Source organism: Onychostruthus taczanowskii, unplaced genomic scaffold (genome assembly GCF_017590055.1).
Source record: "Onychostruthus taczanowskii isolate IOZ18803 unplaced genomic scaffold, ASM1759005v1 scaffold26, whole genome shotgun sequence".
Classification (NCBI taxonomy): domain Eukaryota; kingdom Metazoa; phylum Chordata; class Aves; order Passeriformes; family Passeridae; genus Onychostruthus; species Onychostruthus taczanowskii.
The window spans coordinates 9,783,003-9,807,900 of record NW_024499906.1 but is presented as its reverse complement, the minus strand read 5'-3'; the positions used below and the strand labels follow the sequence as shown (position 1 = coordinate 9,807,900).

Below are 24,898 nucleotides of genomic sequence, written 5' to 3'. Positions count from 1 at the left end.
TTTATCTAGGAATGTTGAGAGCTGAGAAATCAGATTAATCACCCAGTTCTTGCACAAAGACTAAACTTAATAAAAGAAATATCTTTGGCAAGGATGCTCCATGAGCATTATTCTGAGACCATTTTCAGGAGAAACACATGTAAATCTCTAACCGATGCATCAGTTTTATCAGTCAAGTGCAGCCATGTGCAGCTTCTGCAGTTTAAACACAAAATATTAATCTTGGAAAGTATTTCAGGGGAGTATAATTGCTTGCTCCAATGTCTTGCTTTCCAAAAGCTCTTTTGCACCTAACAATAGGTTGTGATTGAAGAAAAATGACTTCTCTTGGGAACAGACCTAAGAAATACTGTGCTTTCGTGTAATGGAAGATACCTACTACAGCCATTAATGAAAATCTGTATATCCAGCATCTGCCAGCCTGGATAAATAAGTACAGCCTTGGATAGTTCTTTCCTCTTAAGAAGCTCTGCAATTTGTGGCAAAACATTAGAGTTCGGTATCTCAAATAAAAACCTGGAGTTACTCTCACTGTTGTTGTAAAGATGTCTGAACACTGCTGGTTTCTTTCACTGTGAAGAACCAGAGTGTGCAAGGAATCAATAAAGAGTCCATTTTAATGGATAAGCATAATTTAATTGACATAAGCATCACTTTTAAGGATGTTCAGGCCTCATCTACACTGAAAAAATCAGTGGCTGAGTCTGAGCTTTTGACCCCAGTAATCCCCACTATCCATTTTCTCTTGCCTGGCTCAATTTTTTATTTCTCCACACAGGTCTGTGCAAAGCAAATGTGCAATTTTTTGAAGTCTGAATACAAATCCCTTAGAATCACTCAGTCATCCCATCAGGCTATGGTCTGCTTGCATTTAGCAGTACAGACAACCTTTCAAAGACCAGTTCCTCGCTCAATATTTTATTGATTTTTACATTATACATTTCTGTGTTAGTCTGGTATTTCTAAAACTTACTGCATGCTTCTAGTAACTGGATAACTCAGGGGATGTTTTTGTTTGGCCAGATTCCATAGCATTCTCTTATCGAGATAGGGCATAATACATCCGCTTGTACTTCCAGGTAAAGGAATATATTTTCTTTTAAAGTTTGGAAGAAAATGACCATTTGTGAAAGCTAGAGGTGGAAGAAGAATACGTGGAAGGATACAAACAAAGTTTTTTTCAGTCTCTGAAGGTTTGAGGCTACATTCTTCCTCAACAAATCAAAGGCAATTTGTTCACTGTCAGAGAAATCTACTTCATAGGCTGTTGTCACTGCCTGTATGACATACATGCCCTGGCCTCTGCTCCAGCAAGTCATAAAGGGTACATTTCTAAGAAGGAGCCACTTTTTAATCGTTGTGAAAGATACTAGTACTCTGAAGAAATATTTTCTTTTGCTTTTTTTTTCGCTCTTCTGTGATGTTTCCCGCTCATATGCATGAAAGTGTGATTCTTTAAACAGAAATTTATTTGAGAGTCAGTGATACATTACAATTAAGAAAAAGAAACTTATTGTATAATAAAACATAAGTGATTATAGAGAGGAGAAAGCCCAAGTTAACATACAAAAAACTCTGAAGCTCCTATGTGACATGCAATTATATTTAGATCACATGCACCTTTATCATTCTATGTATAACATACAGGATTTAACAAAATCAGCTGGGTCAAAGAATTCTGCTGTGGTCCACAGAGGCCATTCTGGCCTCCAAAGAGGCCATTCCCGAGCTAGGAACATCCTGAGCTAATGTTATTGTCAGTCATCTTTTTCTCCACAAAATCCAGCCTGCATCTGTAAAGGTCTCTTACTAATATCATCAAACACTGTAGCCAGGATGCAAAACACCTTCTGTATTCAGGATGCAAAACATCTTCTGTATCACACAACCCTTTTAAATTTACACCCAAAATACCTACTTGCTGAGGTTGTGGTGATGAGACTCCAGTTTCTCTTTATTACTTACTGCTGCCTACTCTGTGCCAGTCACTACCAACCCTGACAGAATCCATAGCTCTCCCAAATCCAGCCTCTATCTACACAAAAAAAAGGTGAATTCTTCAGCATCCAAATGTTTCAGTGAGAGGTTGAGAGGCATGGCAGCCAAAAAACTCCATACTTCATAACTAAACTATATAGTAAACTAAATTATATTGTAATTGTGCAGGGAAACAGCTGCAGCATGCTCTAAGATTTAACTGCAAGCTCCTTTATTGCTTCATTCTAGAACTTCAAAGATAATCCAACACCAGTGTTTTTCTCTGGGGAATTTTAGAAACTCCAACAAGGAATCTGACACACAAACCCCTTAATTCTCTAACCTTGACAGCTCACAAAGGTAAAAACTCACCTCCTATTTGGAAAAAGAAGACTTGACGGCAGATGTATTATCACTACTGCTTGGGGAAAATGTTTTTCTTTCTATGAAGTACTGAGCCTGCTAAGCTTGTTACAAACCCCTTTTCCATAGAAACTGAGGGAGGATAGAAGCCAAAGGACCCAAGGCTGAGAGAATAATATTTATGGTTTTTTTTATTGGCAGAGTATTATATTGGCAGTGTTATGATGGGTCAATTTACATTCATTGCATTTGTGAAGGAAGGAAAGCAGTAAAGAAAGGAACTTTTTTCTGTCATTTTCTTTTTGAAAATTATAGGACAATAATTTTAACCTAAATGCTTTGAAGTGAATCATCATGTCTGTTGAAAAGTTGGTATAGGAAGAACTGCTAAATAGTTCATTGTTTAATTATGTTGGTTTCACTACTTTTCTAACATAAGTATTTGTGTTTTGTTCTTGTGAAAAGAATATCTGTAAACTGAACAGGTTGTCGTTCTATCTTCTGATGTAATAAATGATTTTATAGTGATCCAACCTTTTCCTTCCTCAGTCACTTGAAAATTCATATTGCTTGATTACTCGAAACTCATTGAGCTACTTGGGAAGTTAAATATCCCTGGAGTACTACTGCAATATTAATAAGAAAAAAAATACTGTTTCCGAGCCCTTAAATTCTATTTAGAGTTTTTCTTTATGCTTTCAGCAGAGATGCCAGGTTATATACTGGCAAACACATATGAGAAAGACTAAGGTGGCCAGATTCCTTAACACCATAGGAGAAGAGAGACAAGTATGTGTCATCCTCGGTACACCTGATGACAGAGACTTCCCAGCACACCAGCTACAGTGCGTATGTGCCCTCAGCTCCTGCCATCAGATCACAGAAAACCCAGTCTAGAAGGGATCTCAGTGGGGAGTGAGTTCCTTCTTTTGCTTTGCATGCATGGCTGGCTTCTGCTTATTTTGTTAAACTGCCTTTATCTTAACCCATGAGTTTTCTCAATTTTACTCTTCTGATTCTCTCCCCTACGCCACTGGGGCAGAGTGAGCAAGCAGTTCTGTGGTGCTTACTTGTCAGATGGGGTGAAATCACAATAGGTATGTTTACTCCAGCTGAAAGTTGCACCAGAAAAGCAGGAAAATCTCAAACCAATATAGCCCTAAGTATTGATAAGGTCCTGTTTGACCATCATTCATGCACTGTAATTTGCAGATCATACCTGGAAAGATCAGTCTGAAAAGAAGTGCTCCTCTTGCCAGGCTACTTTTGTCAAGGTTTAGTAGAGAACAAGGTTTTTTTCATAACCAGGTTAGGAAGATATAACCTTAATTTACTGTGAAAATTATTATTTCTCCTCATTTAATTGTTATTATGCTACTTACCTTTAATGTGATTTACTAACACATTTTTATTGAGAATAAGGCTACATGCAGTGAAAGAAAATATTTTTTCACTGTATATAAAAGCTTTATTCTTTATTACAGGATTTTGACTGATTTTGAATAAATTCACTAGAGGTTTCAGCATTGGAAATAATGATGGAGAAGAGTCTCAACACAAGTGCAGTCTTGCAGGCTGTCATAACTCTAACAGTTCTCTCTTGCAAAACTTTCCATCTGATCTTCACCATCTTTATGTAAAATTGAGGACTTTTCCCTCAGACAAAACTGAAAAGCAGCTTTGCATCATGCTTACTTCTCGGGGCAGACCCTTAAATCACACAATGCACTAGAAGGGATTCCTGTAAACAGGTTCACCATTTCATCTTAAAGGCCATTTCTGGGTCTCAGAGAAACAGAATACCAAGACTTTAAAAACCAGTCACTGTTAGTTATTTTCCAGAAATTATATGCTATTCTTTTTAGCCTGTATAACACATCTAGCTGTCCTTTGTCACCTTTAAAATAATTGTAAGCACCATAGGTAGTGACAAAAATTATTTTGTTCTCGGATGGCCCGAGTTGCCTGGAAATGTCTGTCTCTTCCCATCAATGATGAAGGAACCCAAGGCTGGGCTGTTGACACAGGTACTGTAGTTAAAAACCTGAGGTAATGTGGAATGAGTCAGAAACTCACAGCTCAAGCACACTACAGGAATGTCTTTTTCTAGTTTCTTTCTGTGTGCTAAGAAGGCAGAAACAACCACCTGAACTAATTTTATTAATAATGTGTCAAACCATTTTTACATGATGCTACACTTTCCGCTTATGTCAAATGCCATGTAACCGAGTCATGCCTTTTGTGAACCATAACAGGGCTGCTAAGAAAGCCCTTAAGGTCAACTATTTAGAACAACCCCTAATTTAAACAACTGCATTACCCTGATAATTAAACACTATTGTCTTTTATGCTCAGCAGGCAAAGTAAAACGTCCTCTTCATCCACCTAAAAAACCTAACAAGCAAGACCTTGTATTTGACCAAAAAGCACAGGCATGTTGTACTTTGTAGACCTTCAGTAATTTTTACTTTCTCAAGATCTGCATTGTTCTTTCTCTCCCATCTATGTTAAAGATCCTCCTATTTATCCAATACTACTCAGTAATGAAACACAATGAAAGAATAAAAGCCATGATTTGATGCAATAATGTAATAACATGGCAGATGATGTTCAACTCAGGATTTCTTTCTTCTCCTATTCATATGCATTCACCTTAGCTTTTCCCTGTTCTCTGAAACATTCTGCAAAATCCTTCCTTACCAAGTCCTTCCTAGTTTGCAAGTGCTCACGGACAAGTGAGACTATTTTCTCCATAATAAAAGAGTTTTCAATTTCTTGAAATCTTTTCTTAAAATGTCTTATTTATGTAAAATGGGATCTCAAGAACCAACATATTTCAACCCTGAAGAATATCATCCTATTACTTATAGAAGAAAGCCAAGTGTCTCTGCAAGAAGGACTTGTTGATAGTTTTGTGTAAACATTTTTCTTCCTCTTTGAAAAATACCCTACAAGTTTGAATGCCAGCACTAAAAATTAAACCCTATATAACTTTCAAAATGCAAGTTTCACTTTGTCAATCCACAGCCATATTGAACACCTCTCTTAATTTTTCTATTTTAGTTCCTAGAGCTAGAAAGTTTAGAAATTAATATTCTCTGCTCAACTAAATACATATATAGATCCGATCTCTTTGCAGGCACAAGAGTGAGTTCATCTAACAAGCATCTGTTTTTCTCATCAACCTTTTGTTTGACAATGTGTGCACATATTGATGGAGGCAATGGATGAAGACGCCCTTTGCTATTTTAATCTTGATAGCTAAGTCTTACACTAAATCAAGGAAGGGGTAAGGAAGGAAGTGAATATTTCTCTGTGAACATCTGGTGGAACAAAGAGAAGACAGATCAAAAGAATGAGCACACCGGCTTAAAACAAGTTTGCTTTGGCTGTCTTGTTTTATTGTTCAATAAACACTCAACGGAGAGAGCCAGGCAATGGAAAAAATGGCACTGCAACAGGATGTAGAAGCTTCAGTGTCAGCATGTCCAAATGTGCCTCAGTCGCTCTTATTTTAGGCCTGTCAGATCTAGCACAGGCATGGATTAGTTAGTTTTTGGACAGAAGGACAGAACACTTTGTGATATTGTCCTAAATCTACTCCAGGTTTGTAGGGAAGCTTGTGGGTGCATTAGCAGGGACTCCTTCAAACCAACTTCTGCTGCTGCCAATCTCAACAGAAGGGTTGTGCACTGCTGGTTAGGGATTTGCACTACTGGTTTTCCTGTTTGAGGCAGATATCCCAGCAACATTTCTTATAATGAAGATGCAGAAAAGCAATTGAAATGAGAGATTTCCATTGTACTTCATTAACAGAAAGTTTTGTCTTTGAGTTAATTACTTCTATCAAGTGTTTGAAATAAAAAGTCACTGATCTTAGTTCATGAATAGTTTAACTAGTACTGTGATGAGAGGGTTGCAACCTGTGTGTAGCATACAGCATTTAAAGGTTATTGATGACTTCTGAGACATCATTAACTACTTGTTGATGAAATTAATTTCCACTTACGTGGGCTCTGTGCCTCCAGAATTCAAAGCCTCTGTTACCACAGGGTAGAAATTGCAGTTGATGCTGTAAATTGTCTAATTTACTTCTACATTTTCAATGCCTAGTGAAGTAATTCTTCTAAATGAAGCACACTGCTTCCTTATCCAGCCACATAATGAGAGAGAGATGTCTCTGGAATGAATTTAGACGTCTTATCTTAAACAGACAGGATCTCCCTCTGTGCATACCTCTGTCTATTGACTGTATAAGGAATTTGTTCACATATTCTAGGAAAATTGTTTCACCACAACTAAATGCTGTATTAAGCAGATGTGACCTGTGATTTAGGAACATTTTTTCCTAGCAGCAATAAGTACACCTTCCACAGGACACCTACATCTCATTTGGTCCTGCCTGACTAAGTGACTTCTACAACAAGATGACCTGAATGAGGGAAGGCTGTTGATATTGGCCACCTGGACTTTAGAAAAGCCTTTGACACCATTTCCCACAGTGTTCCTGCTGGAGAAACTGGAAGGTCATGGCCTGGATGGGAATACTTAAAAAAACCTTTCGGATGACTGGGCCCAGAGAATGGTGGTGAATTGCATTACATCCAGTTGGTAGCTGGTCACTAATGGTGACCCCAGTGCTCAGTGTTGGGGCCAGTCCTGTTTAATATGTTCATCAATGATCTGGATGAGGGTATTAACTGCACCCTCAGTCAGTTTGCAGAAGACACCAAGCTGGGAAAGAGTGTTGTTCTGCTGGAGAATAGGAAGGTTCTCCAGAGGGATCTGTAAAAGCTGGATGGATGGATGGATGAAGGCCAGCAGCATGTGGTTCAACAAGGCCAAGTGCCAGGTCTTGTACACGTGTCATAACAACCCCAGGCAGCACTATAGGATGGGGGCAGAGTGGCTGGGAAACTTCCCAGTGGGAAAGGACCTTTGGGGGCTGTTCAACAGCAGTTGAACACGAGCCATGTGAGTGCCCAGGTGGCCAAGAGGGCTTTGGCCTGTATCAGCAGTAGTGTGGCCAGCAGGACAGGGCTGTGATTGACTGCCCCCTGTACTCAGCACTGATGAGGCCTTGAATCTTATGCTCAGTTTTGAGTCCCTCACTACAAGAAGGACATTGAGGTGCTGGAGTGTGTCCAAAGAAGGGAAACAGAGCAGGAGAAGGTTGTGAAACAAAAGTCTCATCAAGAGTGGCTGAGTGAACTGGGTTTGTTTAGCCTGGAGAGTAGGAGGTTATGGTGAGGTGGAGGTCAGTCTCTTCTTCTAAGTAATGAGTGATAGAATGAGAGGGAATTAACTCAAATTGCACTGGGGAGGTTTAGATTGGATGTTGGGAAAAATTTCTTCACCAAAAGGCTAGTCAAGAACAGGATGCTCAGGGAAATGCTTGAGTGACTATCCCTGGAAGTATTCAAAAGACATGTATATGTGACACTGAGGGACATGGTTTAGTGGTGAACTCAGGCAGTGCTGGGTTAATAGTTGGAATTAAGGGTTTTTTCCAACTGAAAGGATTCTATAACCAACTAGAAGAAGGCTTCTTATGTGTAGCAGACAATCTACTCACCTAATTCATACTATTTAACAATCTGTGGATTCCTTATCTATAAACATGGAGACTTTTACATGATTTACAAAGCAAACATATGACCTAGTTTAGAGTACCTGACTCTAGCATGGAAAAATGTTTGTCAAATTTTTTGATTACTATAGCTGAGAGTCTGCAGAAATGGGTCTTCTGGAGACATGGACCCAAACGTGTATATATCACTCCTCCCAGTTATGTGATTCATAGACTAAACATGTCTTCCTTTGGTGTCAAAAATGTCCAAATATTATCAGAGTCTGGTTTTTGTGAGGTTTTGTTATTTTTTACATGGAGACTTCTGAGTGCACCTTTGCAGCCTTTTGACAAATACTCATATACACAGTGACTTGCCACACATGGCCACTGTGTTTCTGCTTACGTTTCAGGTGTGGGTTAATTTTAAACACAGAACAATCCTTAAGATGTTGTTTTTCCAAAGTCATTCCTGCTTACAGAGTCAGCAGTTCATGTTTTTGCATCTGAAAGACTTTTAATGAGCAATTCATTACAAATAAACATTAAAAACATTATTAAGAACATAGCAACTTTTCATTTCAGTAGTTTAAAATTATTTTCTCTAGGAATTGCTAAAATAGTTTTGAAAATCAGTAATTCTTGCTTTCTATCATGCCTATACTGGTTTCTGTACAAACATGATATGGATGATATTAGCTACACGAATTTAATTGGCAAACATGTTAAAGTGGATTTGCAAGTAACTGCAGACAAACAAAATTCTTTATCATTGAAATTAAGTGTTTAGACACTGACATGAAATAACAGATTTGAAATTATTAGGCATGTTTTCATTGAAAATTTCACTGAATTTTTGACATTATTGTGAAACATTTTCATTTCACTGAGGCTGTATTTTGCTTAGAAAACTAGGAAGAACTAATGATCCCCTTTTAAAAAGTCGTCTTTTGAGCAAAAGCAAACAGATGGTTTTTATTATCAAAACCAAACAACTTTTTTTTTTTTTTTTTTTTTTTTAATCTTTCAGTATCATTTTCCTAGAAACATTGAACTGATCCAGGAAATCTGAATATCACATTATTTTGTATTTAGTATTTAATTTAGTTTGAAGCTGATTTCCCTGAAACATTTTCCCTGAAATTCATTATAATAAGAACTGAACTCTTGTTAATTCTTTAAATACATCAAATTGTTAAACCACTCCCTTTTTCACTCAGCCTTTTGCTAGTACATGTTCTGCAGCTGCTCACAACTCAGAAAAACATGTCTTGCTCCTGGGAAGAGAGAGCATCTAGAGGTCCAGCTAGAGGTATTTGGGAGAGTTTTAGTAGTTAAGCAGCTGCATGTCTAATAAACAGGGAGAGAAAGTAAAATTTAGTAATTTTTTAATCAAACCTTTAAAAAAGTTAATTCAGTATCAGAAAAACTTTAAAACTTAGTTTTGGCTTCTTTGGGTAGGTCTCAACATGACACATAACACTGGATGGAAGCTAAATAAACTACGCATTTACTTCAGGTTTTTTAAGATAAAAGCAGAAAAAAGCTCATTAAAATCTCTCCAGACTGCTAATTTGAAATAGGCAGAATTTAACCTCTTTACATCCTATTTACAATATAAGGTATTCCAAATTTACAAGAGATTGTGTATTTGTCGAGGAAGAGAAAGATGATCAACATAACCCAAGAATGGAAAAGACAAAAAAAAGAAAAAAAAGTGAACCCAAACCAAACCAGCCAGTGCTCATTCAAGAAGTGAGAGAGAAAAGCTCAACAGTTACATACTTAAAAATTCCTATTTCTTCTGTTTTGATATGAGAATGTCTAATAACAAAGCAAAATGAGGCAGTACTACCAATAACTATAACCTCATCCTGTTACTGTATTTGAGCTTATACAGCCATAGCTTAAATGAAATGGGACATTTAGCATGAGGCAAAAATGAAACAGAGATATAAAAGACTAGTATAAGTATTTAAATCACACTGGTTAAACTTACAGTGGAACCAGATTATATTGATTCAGCCTATTAATCTCCCTTTCTTTATTTCACATGTAAGGGAAAATTAGTAAGCATTGTAGTACGCACTTTTTCAAATTTTTGTAGCTATATGCTTAATACCTAAACAGAACCAAAGCTAAAACAAAGCTAACTGAACAGTAAGAAAAACTAGGTTTTTGCTGTGACATCTCTGTTGAAAACTCTGAATATATGTAACATGAAAAGACATATTTTGCAATGAGTGAAAAAGATGACTATTTACTAATCAATAAAGAGAGCTACTATTCTCTTCTACTTAACTGCATTGCTGCAGTTCAAATTAATTGCAAATTAATTTGAACTCAGATTTGCTTGTGAACCACATACAGGGTTTGGGATTTGCCTTCTACATCCTTACGTGGAGCTGCAGTTGATTCAGATAATATTTTCATTTCGTTCAGAAACCAGGGAAACTTATTTCTCACTACTCATTGTGTGCTTAGAATCTACCACAATGAACTTATGGTGGCCTTCATAAAACCAAACTCTCCCTTACTTGAGACAATATTAAACAGCAGGTAACTGGACAACAAAATGTCTGTGCCCAGTGCAGGGTGGCAGTGTGACTTCAGGGAACCTCTCTTGTTTGCTGTTGTTTGTAGCCCAGGCAACAGTAGGTGTCAGAAACAGGCACCACAAGCGTCTTTGTTTGCACTCAAACGGCACCAATGGTGCAAAATGAACAGAAAAAAAAAAGTAGCACCTTGGATGTTCTGTCCCATGGGATATGCTACAAAACACCACATATTCTGGCAGATACTCTCCTGGTTCAGCCTCATAACTCTGAACAGATATTATCCACAGTCTTGCCAGAAATTATCCTGCAAGATAAACTTGAGACTATAAATCTTTCAACCTCATTAGTTATTAATAAAGAAGATGCATGATTTTATCAGTGAAGTTTCTTTCTTGATAATACACTGTAGGTTACCTCTGACCTGACTCCATGGACTGAGAATTGATATCACTGAGAGGCCTTTGGATAGCACATGAATGTGAATCACAGTATTATGGCAAGTGTGAAAGGAATGGAAATACAGAGATGAGCAACTTTCAGTGTGGAGAACCTCAAATCCAGTGGGAATAATGTTCCTGGTTTGTGGAAGGTCCTCTTCAACAGCAAAATGGAGAACATAGAGAGCTCCAAAAATGAATGTACTTTCTCAATTTCCACAAACACAGGGTGATACCAGGGGCTTGCAGACCACTACACAAAGCACAGCTTAATCATCTGAATTTCAAGGGACTTTCTCTGTTCATTACAAGGCATTTCTAGATCTACATTTCAAGCATCATGTAATTTTGGAAAGTCCTCAAAAACTCTGAGCTTGGTAATTTTCTTTACTCATGTTTGTCAATTTTCATTTCTTTACACAATGAAAATTCGTCACCATCCACTTGTTTGCTTTCACAAGTACCCTAAATCTGCTGTTCTACACCATCCTCTGTTTTGAGATTAAACCAAGTTATATTATCCAAAGACTACTGCACCCCTTCACAAGACTTAGTTCTATTATGTTTGCTTGCTTAAAATGCCAAAATGAATTATTGCTAATAAGTTTTGGTATTATTTTCAATTTGAAAGGAAAAAAGTAATACTTACTCCTGAGCACTTAATCATAATAACAATGTAAAAGGACACATGCCTAATTATTTTGTCACTTTTAGCTGTAATTTTTGGACTGAGACTGGCCATTCGGGACAACCAGATCTGATTTCTTACTTGTGGAGCTCTGACCTCAGCCCCAGTATGGCATTCCAATGTTCTTTGGTAATAACATGAATAAAGGTTGAGCTTTTAGGGATGGATTGTAAGATAAGAGGGGAAGACAATGCATTCTTATCTGTTTTGCTGTTTTGTTGCAGGAGAGGCATTTAAAGAAACAGAAATAGTTGTCGTTAAGTCTGGTGCAGTACCATCTGAAAATAATTTATAAAAACAGTGAATACAGTGCCTAAAATACTGTACTGTCAAGAGCTCCTGGCTCCCTGAATCCCCTGACCCTGGAGGCTGCTGGATTCAGACAGAGGCTGTGTCTCCAGTAACATCCTTAACACAAGAAATAGAAAGACCCTGATGGTGTATTTTTATCATGATCTATATGGACCAGGACAGCTAGAATCCAAGCAATAGTTATGCCTGAGGTAAGATTCTTGCTCTTAGCGCTGCACCTACCAGAATACTGTAGTAATAATCAGAAATAAAATAACTGAACAGCTACAGAGGCTACTGTTTGCTTCAGCAACCAATATGGAAAACATTTTGGAATGCAACTATAAAAAAACATTTCACCCTACATATGCCAATCCCTGTCTCTATCTCAAATTAAAAAAAAAAAAAAAAATCAAGCTTTGTGTTACGGTTTAAAAAAAACTAAACAATGAGAGGTCAGAATTTTATTTCCGTGCATGAATCCTTGACAAAACAGAAGTCCAAGCTTCAGCTTCTTATATGACTGTAAGATAGGACTGGCATTTAAAGAAATAGAAATAGTGGCTGTTAAATCTGGCAAAGTACAATCAGAAAATAATTGATGAAGGCAGTGAATATGTTGCCTGAAACATTATACTATAAAACATAAAATTATGCAATACATTTTTCTGAAGGAAAAAAATGCTTATTAGAAGACTTCTGAAGTGAGAGACCAATTGAGGTTTTTTTTCATCAGTACTTCAGTTCCTTCCCTCCACAGTAGCTTCTTAGGATTACTAAATTATATTCAAATGAACAAAAGAATCATTAAATGTTTGGTTATTATTTCTTCAAACCTTTCTAACATACTTAATAACTTAACACATTTACTATTATGTTTTGCTTTACAGAGATTTAGCAGTGATACAATTTAACATGGAAATTTTCTAAGCATTTGCTGTAATGAATATGAACAAATACTAAATACTTACATTTGTCTTGCCTATAAACTTCCATAGTTCAGCTGACTTGGTATGTACTGTTTCCTAATAAGATAACACAACATATTCTGACATGATGATGTGCAGGGATTAGGTGAAGGTTTGGAAATATCATGGGAACTGTCTTCCCAACTCATTTTTGTGTCTCGCTTCTTTTGCTTTTGCATGCACAAAAGAACCTGAGTAATTTAAAAAATATATGCAGACATCCTCTGATTCCAACTGAATGTACACATTGGTGAAGCAAATGTATGAAATTTTAACTGCCATGGACACCAGTACCCAGGTATTTCCATTTTGAATTCTATATGAAAGAGAAACTGAATGTCAACATTTTTGGGAGTCATGCATGGCTATGAAACTTCTGTTTCAGTATCTTTAATAGATACTTTTTGAAGAAAGGTCTCTACAGAGGTACCTCTAGTGTGTATTTAAACACAGCTGCGTCTTTCTGTCAGACACAGTCCAAGTTAATTTAAAGTATGCTTTATACATTTCTCACCCTATTACTGAAGAGCACTTCAGAGCACAACTACTGAAGACTACATCTATTCAGGTGTAAAAGAAAAAAGTTTCATAGAATCTGTGCTAGGAGAGAACATTTTGAATTCTGATACTACCAAACTATAACAACTATTCAAATTCATCTAATTAAAACTATAAAAAGAGCAGAAACCTAGTAGGACAAAAAAAAAAAAAAAAAAAAAAAGATAAGCAGAAACTTGTCTCAGTTCAAAAGGATGTATTTCAGGCTCTTATCTATCACATTATTACTACTGAATATGCTCAAATATTCTCCAGCACACTCACCTCTTTTTGACGGTACTTAATTGCCAGTTTCAATCTTGCAAGATCATTACCACTTTGTTCTTCTATCAAGCTATTATCATCTCTGTAATTAAGAATAATTTCCAATTCCCTGGAACTCCGTGTCTGATCCAGGAGATCTTTTGCAAATTGCTTGCATTGCCGTGACAGTTCCTCATACTCTGACTTAAACTCATTTTCGACTTTACTCAGTTCCTGCAGCTCCCAGCTCAGTTGAAAAGCAGTAAGGAAAGGATCCTCACTGGACAAAGCAATCAAGGATGGGCTCGCCAGAGCCTTGTAGATATTGAGTCTGGACCGAGAGTGGCGGAGGCTGTCCACATCTGAGCTTGAGACACATTCGACACAGTTACAGCGCACCTCGTGTGGCCTGGGCACAGACACCCCTTTCTGCACAAGGAGCTTTATGATTTCATAATTGTTGGTGTGGGCAGCCAGAATAATAGGGGTGATATCCGGTGTAAATTCTGAAAACTGCTTGTCCAGAAGCACTGGTGGTACCTGTGAAAGAAGGCAAAAACCCTTACAGGCCTTCTCATTGAACAAGAATTATAGAAAATTAAGCTAGAAATGGTTTACCAGGTAATACACTTACTGATAGATCTTTATTTCTGTCCAGAGTTGAAGGAAATTCTTTAAATATAACAATTCAATTTGCTAAGATAGTGTTTTTCCAGTTAATTAATTGCAATAAACAGGGTGTGATCTTTCATAGAACCTGTTTATATATAATCAACCCAAGGACAGTGATTTATTAGAACAAATTATTAGATAAACAAGGATGAGTTAGACACAAATGCTCCTCCCCAACCCCTTGAAGTGAGCAGGATTGAAATTGTTTATTGTCTCTCACTGGTTTATCTCAGTTTCACAGGGAAGAAAATGCATGGGGGACATAACTGTGAATCTCTGAAGAAAGCAATGACCAGCACATATGCAAGTTAGATTTAGAAAATAAAATGGTCAAGTAAATGAGAAGAGTAAATGAGAAGAAAATGAGTAAATGAGAAGAAAATACGTGTTTTCTTAAAGAGAATGTTGAAAGTAAGGCTGTGTGGAGAAACAAAAATACTTGCCACAAAGAGCTTAATGTCATAAGGCTCAGTTCTACATTCACCTGCACAAAGAAACACATTTTGTTTATAGGAAAACAGGGGAGTTAGTAGAAAAAATGTTCCCAGAGACCATTTTTAAAGCCTTTTCTGAGATGTATTTCTGTTTTGTCAGTCTGCTTTATCAACAGACTGTAAAGTTTTTCATTTTAAGCTTGTTTCTTTATTTTACACTACCAGACTCTAAAGCCTTTCAGAGGTCAAGACAATTAATTTGATTTGTATGACTATGAATGTGAGTTCAATTAGCCAATGTCAACCAAAAAAATTATATTTGCATCATCACTTACAGACTGACTTTTGTCCACAGCTCAATAAACAAGTACAAACTCAATCCACAGAGCACTACAGAGAGGCACTCTGAGAGATGCTCTTTCAGGAGGAAGAAAAAAGGAAAAGATTTGACTCAAAGTTATCTGAGGTCTAGAGAAACAGATGGCCATTGCAGGGAGGAAAAAATTTTTGATGCAAGCCTCACACAAGTGGAGTGGGAATGGTAAAATGTGACTGGAAAGTCAAGACTGGGGATCTGGTATTCAGGACTGCAATCACACATCCCTAGGGAAGCAAAACCTGCCTGGCCACAGTGTATTACTGACCTTAAGTCACTGCGCCAGATTCTGAGAAGGGATGTGGAGTCAACAAGTAGAAACCCCTTTTCTCCCCTCTCATGCACTCAGACATGCACGCTTGGCTCGGCACTGAGCCAGGCTGGCACTGAGTTTGTTTAGCACAGGACTGTGGGCTGACTGAGCTGGCACACCCACCCTCATGGTCCTGTGCAGAGGGTGCAGCCATCCTCACCGGTGGGTGCTCACAACCAGTGGTTCTGAGCAAGAAACTTCACTTCTGCTTGCTTTATTCTGAGGTACAAACAGCGTAGCATGTGCAGAGAAACATGGGTTAAATATTACTCATGAGGTAAGGAACCCAGCTGAGAATATACTGAAGGTACATATGGATGGAGGGAACACTTGGGTGCAAGGAAAAACAGAAGCTCTGTGTGCTGCGCCTGGTCTCAGGTGAAAAACCACAACTGTGGACATATGACTTCCCAGAGGACTCTGTGGCTCTGCCCATGCTGCTCTGTCAGGTCTCTTCCAGGGCACCTCTGTGACGTCTGTCACCTCCTGGCTGGACACTGCACAGAGCCCAGCTGGGGATGCCCAGGTGCCCCCATCACACCATTATTCCTGTCCAGTGTGAGCTGGGCTTGAAATCCATGCATGTTTTCTCTCCTGTCTTTGGTGTCAGTGGGGGAAGTGAGACCTGTTTCCTACCCCAATTCTCACAGGTTATTGCAGTCTTAGATTTGACTTCTCTTTCACTTACATGTTATATAGAAAAAAAGAGACCACTGCATGCACACCAACACACTTGTCATGTTCTCTAAACTGCAACTGGGCCAGCGCTTTTGAGACTAGAACAGCATGAAAATGGTGGTAGAGATTCAAACCTTGCATTAGTAGAAATGAGATTTTGGTGATCATAGAGCTGAAAAAGGTTTACAGAGAGGCATGTGTTGTGTTCTGACAGTGTCTGCTACAAGCAGTGAGATTCACTCTTGGCCTCAGGTTTAGGGTACCGGGAGTGAAGAAGAGAGCTGCAAGGGCAGAAAACTCAAGGTCAGAAAGCTGTAACTTCAAACTCACTGACTGCTCAGAGTATAACTCTGTCACTTCACATGTCGCTGGTTTTTTACTGTCTGACAGTACTGAAGTAACACTTGCTTCAAGCCCTGCCAGAACTGAGGGCTGTCTTAAACATATCATCAGCTGCAAGCTCTGAAAAATTAAGACACAGCTTCAAACAACATGGCATTACAGCGACTGACTTGTACATGGGGTCCATTTCCTTACAAGCTGCTTGCTTTTTCTCATAGCTTATCAAAACCTTTCATCTTAAGCTAACTCAGATTCAAGGCTAATGCACACATTTTGGAATTCATCGCATCAGAATTTACCCAAACACAGAAGTATTTATTAAATCTTTTTAGCCTTAACTGACAGAAAAAAATTCAGCTTAAAGGATAAACCCTAAGACTTCAACTTTAATTACATCACTACTTTAACCCCTGATCCTTTACCTCCTATTTTAAGATTTTATGCTAATTTAAATGACAATATCGAAGTAATAGGGTCAAATTATTCCCTCATCTGAAGCAAAATGAAGTACTTATCTTTGAAGTACTGAGTGCTCTCATGGAATTCAGAAAATTTCAACATCTAACAGTTGACCCAGAGTATTTGCTCTTAAGTTATCAGATTTACAATGAATTTTACTTTCAAACTGCTAAAAATAATTATCTTTAAAGAGAACCAAGCCAAATAACCCGTACACACTGATATTAGCCACACATTTGGAAGCCTCGACAGAACACTCACAGAAAACATTCTAGTCTGCCTTAAATCCTGAAGGATGGAAAGATACTAGGTCTTACAGTCACTGACTGTGACTTCCCAAGTCTCAGCAGTAGTGTAACTGTGTTTACATTTTGGAGTTGTTGTGCTAAGTTTGAGGCTGCTTAAACTTGGCAAAGTCAAATAATTTTTGCCTTCTTACATTTTGTGAACACTATTTACAGAGCTGATGAAGAAGTTTTGTGACTACGTATATTTGTTATGAATGTCTATGTGATTAGTAGACAAAAAAAAAAGACAAAAAAAAAAAACCAAATCAGAAAATAAAGGATAGCTCAAAGTCTGAACACTTTAGTGCTCAAGGGCATGAGATTTTTTTTGTCACATTTCTTTTCCCTGCACTCACTGTAAGTGGGAATGAGTCAGTCTGGTTTGGATATCTAACAATTCTTTTAGATACCAAATGGAATGGTCCTCTTCAATGTGTTTATATTCCATGTACGGTCTGTGTGAAGACAAGCTCTTTTGCTATGACAGGAAGAGAAATCTAGGTTAAATTAATGCCAGTCAGGACTGAGATGTTTTCCTGTCCCTATGACATCAAAGGAGAGACCAATTGTTGTTGATCTCTTAGACATCCAGGAAACAGAAAAACAGTCAGTTTGGAAAACAAAAAACATAAACTCTATGTCTTTCCTTTTCTCCATCTAGATTTCTCATAATAGCATTCATTACTGCAATATCTCAACAGAGAGACTGAAAACTGCAGAGTCCATTTACCTGCTATTTAAGTGCAAGAGCTCAGAATCTATGGAAATCTATTTCCTTGGGCAAACAGACAGGTTCCTTGGCTCTTGTCCTTGTTTATTAATTTGCAATTATTTTGTCTTTTGTTTGTAAATGAAAAAAAATCGCACTTGGTTTTAGGCAGCTAGGGGAATGAAATTCTGAGTCATGTCCATCATGACTGCATGATTGGAGGAAAAACCTAAAGCAAAAGCAAAAAGAGAATATATGACAGATAAGATGAATACATACGTCATGAAGTACAGGTTATATAAGGAAATTTTTATTATTAAAGTGTGTCATCAAAGTCTCGCTGCTTTATCACTAATTCTCTACAAGTCAAACACCTTGAAAATTCTTACCTCTACATTTCTATACAGCCCACAGCACAAGAGTTATCCCTATGCATACATAGTTCCGTGCTTAACATTGTGGTTCGTTGAGTTCTTCTCTTCTTTGGTTTGCTATTATTAAGTCATTATTGTATCACCTGAAATACATCCAGGTTAAGACAATGGAAGTAGTTGCCCTTGGAAGGGTTCAAAAACTCCTCCTTACTGCAACTCCTTTGCCGTGGACTAAGTCACCAATAAACATCCAGATATTCTGAATAACTTAGAGATATCATGTCAGGATAACTTGAAATCAGTTGTCACAGCACCAGAGGGGTCCTGAGACTCATGTTGAAACTATTCTCACAAGACCACACAAACAGCAGGACTGCAGTGGTAGCTCCTGATTGTCTCAAAGTGCTTTTTCCCACCCCAGGGTGCTCACTGTGTGGTGTACAGCTGGATGTAAGGCAGTTGGACATCAAGGATGTAAGGCAGGCAAATGGATGGAAGTGGCCAAGCTGAGCTCAGGGACAGCATCGTTTCTGGGCAGCGTGTGTGACACCAGCCATGCAACACCCATCAGGTACACTGTCATTGTCTGCTTTCCAGGGCAACTTCCCCGGCCTCCCTGAGAAGGATTCTACCTGTTTATTGTCCTTGAACTCATTACATTTCCTAATGATAAGTACCACACTCTTAATCTGCTACTGAAGTGTCATCTTTCATTGGTTAGAATTCTACCACCATGTCTAGTTTTTTTCTTTTTTATAGGAAATAGACACGTAACAGATGTAAAAAACTGGGTCTTAGGCACTGTAACCTGACTAATAACAGTCTAAGGACTAAATGCAAATGCTTTAGTAATATTGTAACTTCTAAAGAATGCATACTTTTATAAGATTTAATTACAAATTCTGTCCTTTAACATTTTCATATGTACATTTTACCTCAGGACTGTCAAGGTGTTTAATGCTTGACTTCCAGATTTCTTTTCTCTGGAGTTTAGTGTAAATCCCATTATGAATTAAAACCAGGTAGGTATAGCAAAAAAAAAAAAAAAAATTAAAAATCAGATACTTTTGTGTAGACATTTTTTTACCAAAGTATTCCAGATATTATTTTTTCATTTATCTTGAAAATTCCTTTATTCCAGTATTTCCCTATAATCTAACAATAAGAAGGGGCAATCCCACATTTTTTCCATATAAAATTATCATGATTATACTATTTGATTATCAAAATTCAAAATATTAATTTTACAAAATGTCCCTAATATTTTCCTGTGAAAATATTATATTTTGTGTAATGCAAGAAAGATGCCTAGCAGAGAGGAGCTCTGATAAGCAACCCAAGATATATATCTAATTTTATATAGCTGAAATCGGGCAAACACTCCCCTTAGCATGGAGCTCAACATAATTTATTCTTCAGACACAAGCCATGTGCTAACTAGCTTAAAACTTGATTGCTGTGCTCATGCTGGTACTGACCCTCAGGTAGCCATGGCTTGTGTCTCTTAACCTGCACTGCTGGGATACAAGACAGGTATTTTCCAAAAGTACTGCATTCATAATTTTGGCCAGCTCTCCAGGATGTGTGAAAAGAGGGTATGAACAGTTAATGCTGAATGTGTTACCTTAGGAGCTGGCTTTTAGTCTGTCTCCTCCTGGTAAGGGGGGAAAAGGCGACATTCTTGCCTCTGTGTAAACTCTTCTCAATGTACATCACGTGTCATAATATATTTCCAAGGCTCAGGCCTAAATGCCCTCATTTGGTGGTAATATGAATCACTGTTAGCAAAGGATATCTTCCTCCCACTTAGAATATTGTTTTATGTAATATAATGTCCATTTATTTTACTGAAAATTTACTTTCAGCTTTGCTGGGACATGACTGGAACAGGGATGTTTGTAGTAACACAAAATCCCTGTCATATTTAAGGAGGCTTCAGTGCTTGCCTTTTTACAAGTCTGTGAATTTTGGACAGTTAAATGTACAAGTTTGAGTTATGTTCATCCATTTTTTCTTCCAAGCACAAGCTGAGTTTACCAAACCTTGGATGTGGGGTTTTTTTTAAGTTACACTTAACCTCCCCAAAGATGTGAGCTTTCTAATGCTTGTTCATGCTCATCTTATTACAGCTGAACCAATTTGTGTGTCACAAGTGTCACATCATGGACTGATCACTTCCAGTCTCCATGACAGCCACACTGCACAAAAAGCATTAATGTAACACATTAAGGAAAAGAATTTGACCAATCTGTTTCTGAAGCTCTGCAGTGGTGGGTGGATATGTCACACCATTTCCTCACAATGTTTCTGATACTTCATATGCTCTACCTTTGTGCAGTTTAAGCCCATAAACTCTAGTTCTATGAAATGTGAATTCAGAGAATACTTCATTTGTTTGCTTAGTTTCTGTTTTCTAAGTTTTCATTCAGACTTTCCTTATGGGGGCAGGAACAGGATAGGTCCCTTCCAGCTTCTCATGCTTTAAGGTCCCTTTTAGTTCAGGCCATTCTGTGATTGTACAATTCTATGATCTGTGCTCATTCTGATGTCACCAAATGTGATTCTGACTTTTGAACAGTAAAATGGTATTGTCCAGTCTTTTTGTGTTAGTCTTGTTTTAATATTCCCTGCAGAACTGTTTTCTTAATTGTTTTCAATTCCAAGACATACTTGGTTGGTTATTTCTGCTCCACTTAGAACCTTACATTTTTTCTTACTGAACTCTTTTATTTTTCACAGAAATAATTACTTGCTTGCCAAAACCTGAATTCTGATTGTGTCCTGCAACAGCCTTGAGATCCCCCCACATTGTCAGTTCTCTATAGAATTAAAAAACCCTCTGCTTCACCTAAAATGTCATGAATAATTGCACTGATAGGGACAGACCCCTGCAGGACTGCTCATTTCACCCCTCTGTTGAATTCATATGTCCTGTTTGACCAACTACTGTGGGCACCTCCTGTGAGTGTGGTTTTCTTAGACTGTCTTTTGAGTGACAGTTTATGAAATTTTACGAATCTCAAGCTATATGATATGTACTGCTTTTCCCCAACATACAGAACTTGCTATCTGGTGATGAATGATAATTATATTGTTATGACAAGCTTTGTTCCTGACTAATCTTGGTAGACTGTTATTCATGTCTATATTTTCTCCAGGTGCTTACAAGCAGAATGTTTGACTATTTTCTTCAGGATAGTCTATTGCTGTAAAAAACTATAGTTTTATTTGAAAAAAGAGAATATGGAATGGAAAGGGAATGCTGTAAAATTAATTGATAACAGTTTCCAGTCAGAGCAGAGAAAAAGACATTGGATTTGATACATTTAGACATGAATTTTTTGAGTGGAACTGATGTCAAAGGACTTCAGTGCTTTATTTCTCTCTTTTTTTTTTAAACTATTTTTTATTTTGTCCTCCCTGTATCTCTGAAACAACTCTAATCCAAAATACTGCCTGTACATCAAACTGCTCATTTCCACTTAATGTTTCCCTGCGAGCATTATGAGTGAATGGATGTGCTGTTTCATCAGACAATGACAGTGGCCTGAGCAAGGGCAGGAAATTGCTTAAAAAGTAGACACTCAACAGAAGACTGTGAGAATATTTAGAATTTGTTTTCAGCTATGGAATTTACACTTGCTCTCTCCACATACAATTTTTGAACAGGTAAAGGAGTGTTTCTAGTAGGAGTTCTGGGCATTGCTTGACTCCTCATAATGAGGAGTGACAAGCAAAAGTTGTTTTCACTAAAGGGACAGTGAAAGAAGAAAAGTAAAATGGTTTGGAAAAAAACCATGAGAGCTGAGAAAGAAGAAAGATCTTATTATGGAAAAGATTAAATGGGAACTTGAATTATTTATTTCCATCATGATAAAGCACATATATACCTCTTTCGGAGTTTGCATGATGAGTAAAGTCAATACTGAAATGTCCTGCATGTCCAAAGTAGATCTACGGGGGCCTTCCCATTTGAATTTGTTAAATGGATGCATAAATAATTTTCCCAAACACAAAATGGTTCATAAAGACAAAATCATTTTAATGAACCTTACGTCTGATATTCCATTTCCTGAGAAACTGTGTCTCTGGTCTGATTACTAAAATGTGGAGAAGCTCTTGCTTTTCCCTGTTCATTTTTCTTGTCCCAAAATGGTTCCAACAATCAGCTAGAGAGATGGAAAGAAATTGGATCGCTTCGACTATGTATTTTTCAGAGAAATGTCAGAACAAAGGAGTTCTAAGAATCTTAAGCAGAATCCTTTGTTTATCCCTGAGCTTCCTAGATCTAGAAACAAGAAAAGCCATCCCACTGGCTATGGAATTATAAAGATTGTTTCTGAAAAGGAGCTTTTGCAGAAAAGACAATAACAGATCGGTGGCCTCCCTTGGTATCAACAAACTGTTTAGGAGATACAAGTGTCTCAGAGGGTGGGAATTAGCTAAATGTCTCTGCAGCTGATTGCAATTATTTAACTTTGCAAAGCAATTTGTAATACCTTCATGGCTGGGAAATAAATTTAATGTTTGAGAAAATTAAAAGGATTGTACTCACAAAGAACAAAGTGGGAAACAGGCAAATTCACAAAAAACAGAAAAATATTTTCTCTATAAAAAAAAAAAAAATTAAGAGAAAGGAATACAAAATATTATGGCAGAGACAAAGATCCTCTGAATCTTAAGGGGATGCAGAGGAACTTCATAATAAGCTGTTTTACAAGTACATTATTCCCAGTATGCTTTTCAATGGTCTGTTATTTAACAGCAGCTCTACATTTTGATCCATACTCTAAATTTCCCATATTTCACAGATGCAAAACAGAACATTTTTTCTGAAGTATACAGAGGCTCACACAACTATGCTAGGATATGCTGGGAATGAAAGATGTACTTGAGAGGCAAAGGATTGAAAACTGAATTTTATTGCAGGTTGATGATACTCTCAGCTGGATTCAATTCCTTAACAATAGACACGTTAAGATCCTCCTTGCATACAAGAATCAACTGAACAATTCTCCTGCTTAAGAGGTTTTGGAAACATGTAAGTAAACAAGAGAAGATTGCTAGAAATAAAAATATTCCCTTTGAATTCCCACTGCAAAGAGGAGAAATGGGAGAGACATGCATTATTATAACCTGCCCTACACAGTGAGGGATCAGGTGCAGAAGAGTTAGTCAGAGGTATTTAAGGATACATTGCTGGAAGGAAACCTTTGAAAATGATGCCAAGGGGAATGGATTGGTTCAAACCCCTTAATACTCCTTGTTTCAAGTTACCTCTTCAGTTCACCAGTTGGTTGGATCTTGATCTGCACAGATCTTACACGCACAGAGAATCTATGCATGAAGAGGTATTCTTAATGTGCTTTAGGATATGGAAATGTGGGATTTTTTTTTTTGACTGTATGGAAGTATATTTCTGCTAAATTCAGGGCATGGTAGTGACCAAAGACTTAATAGGTAAAGGTCTAAATGAGCAAGGAGCAGGGAAGAGAAATTTAATCTTATCAGCCAGATGGCTTGTACTTACAGTAAATGTCATAAAGTAAGTTGGTAGCAAATAAAATAGTGGTAGACTTTTGCATTTTTCTGAACATATTCAGCTGTATCTCAGCAGTACATATTATAAAAATATACACTTTGAGTGTAGATATTTCAAGTTTCTTTTTTTTTTTTTTCCCTGCCAGAAGGCCTCATACACTCTGACAAGCCTGCAAACTTAGATAATATTTTATTACCGACTCTGTAGTGTTTTAGTAGCTGAGTTGAAAGTGGAACTAATTTTGCCTCCTGCCAATCTGGGGTGAAGATATGGAAGATAAGGATCCTGGTACAGGCACATGTACAATTAAAACACTTCTGTCAGTGCAGTATGTGACATACATATCCTCTATCCAGAAAACAGTTGGTAAATTGACAAGCTAAATTGACAAGCCTCCCAAGACAAGTATGCCCCTGTTGTCACATTAATGGGCTTTGCCAGCCAGTCCATTGTGACTTTTGAATTTGTTGGATTGCTCCAGCTGGGAGTTAACATGAAGAAATATTAGAAATACTAAATTCCTTCAAGTTTCCCAAAAGATATGGATGTTTGAGATCTGAAGAAAACTGTGAAGTATAAATGCAGCTATGTTGCTAGACACCAGAAAATTAATAAAAACCAGGATATTATGAGTGTATCAGCCTCTTCAAAAGCTTTGATGAATGCTCGTAACATCAAAAAGAGGAAATTCCATCATGATACATATAGTTAGGGTGAAATCATAATATAATCATAGGTTTCATAAATTTCACTGCTGACAGCAAAATTTTACAAGATATGCCTTGTGACACAAGGAAAGATAATGGTGGGGTGTGAAAGACCATATATGGTCTTCTAAAAGCTTCTTGACAGTGGTGTGTTTCTGTTTTATAAATTTTCCTAGGGTTTTCCCATGGCTAAAGGTTTGAAAAGACATTTGTTTTATAGATTATTATGTATGATGCATGCTTGACTCACAAAGACTAATGCTCACTTTGAAAAACTGTGAAATTCTACTCTTGCATTATTTAGGAAGTATCTCTACAGGCAAGTTCAAGGCAACTGCATATGAGGAAGGTGG

General features: G+C 37.4%; 1 protein-coding gene across 1 annotated transcript in view; it reads right to left on the bottom strand.

The window, feature by feature from the left end:
• Positions 1-24,898, bottom strand: part of TRPC4 (transient receptor potential cation channel subfamily C member 4) — a 131,864-nt gene that overhangs the window by 46,561 nt on the left and 60,405 nt on the right. Inside the window, exon 3 of the mRNA XM_041407398.1 lies at positions 13,674-14,192. Coding sequence (XP_041263332.1) covers positions 13,674-14,192 — 519 coding nt within the window. The remainder of the gene's footprint in view (positions 1-13,673; positions 14,193-24,898) is intronic.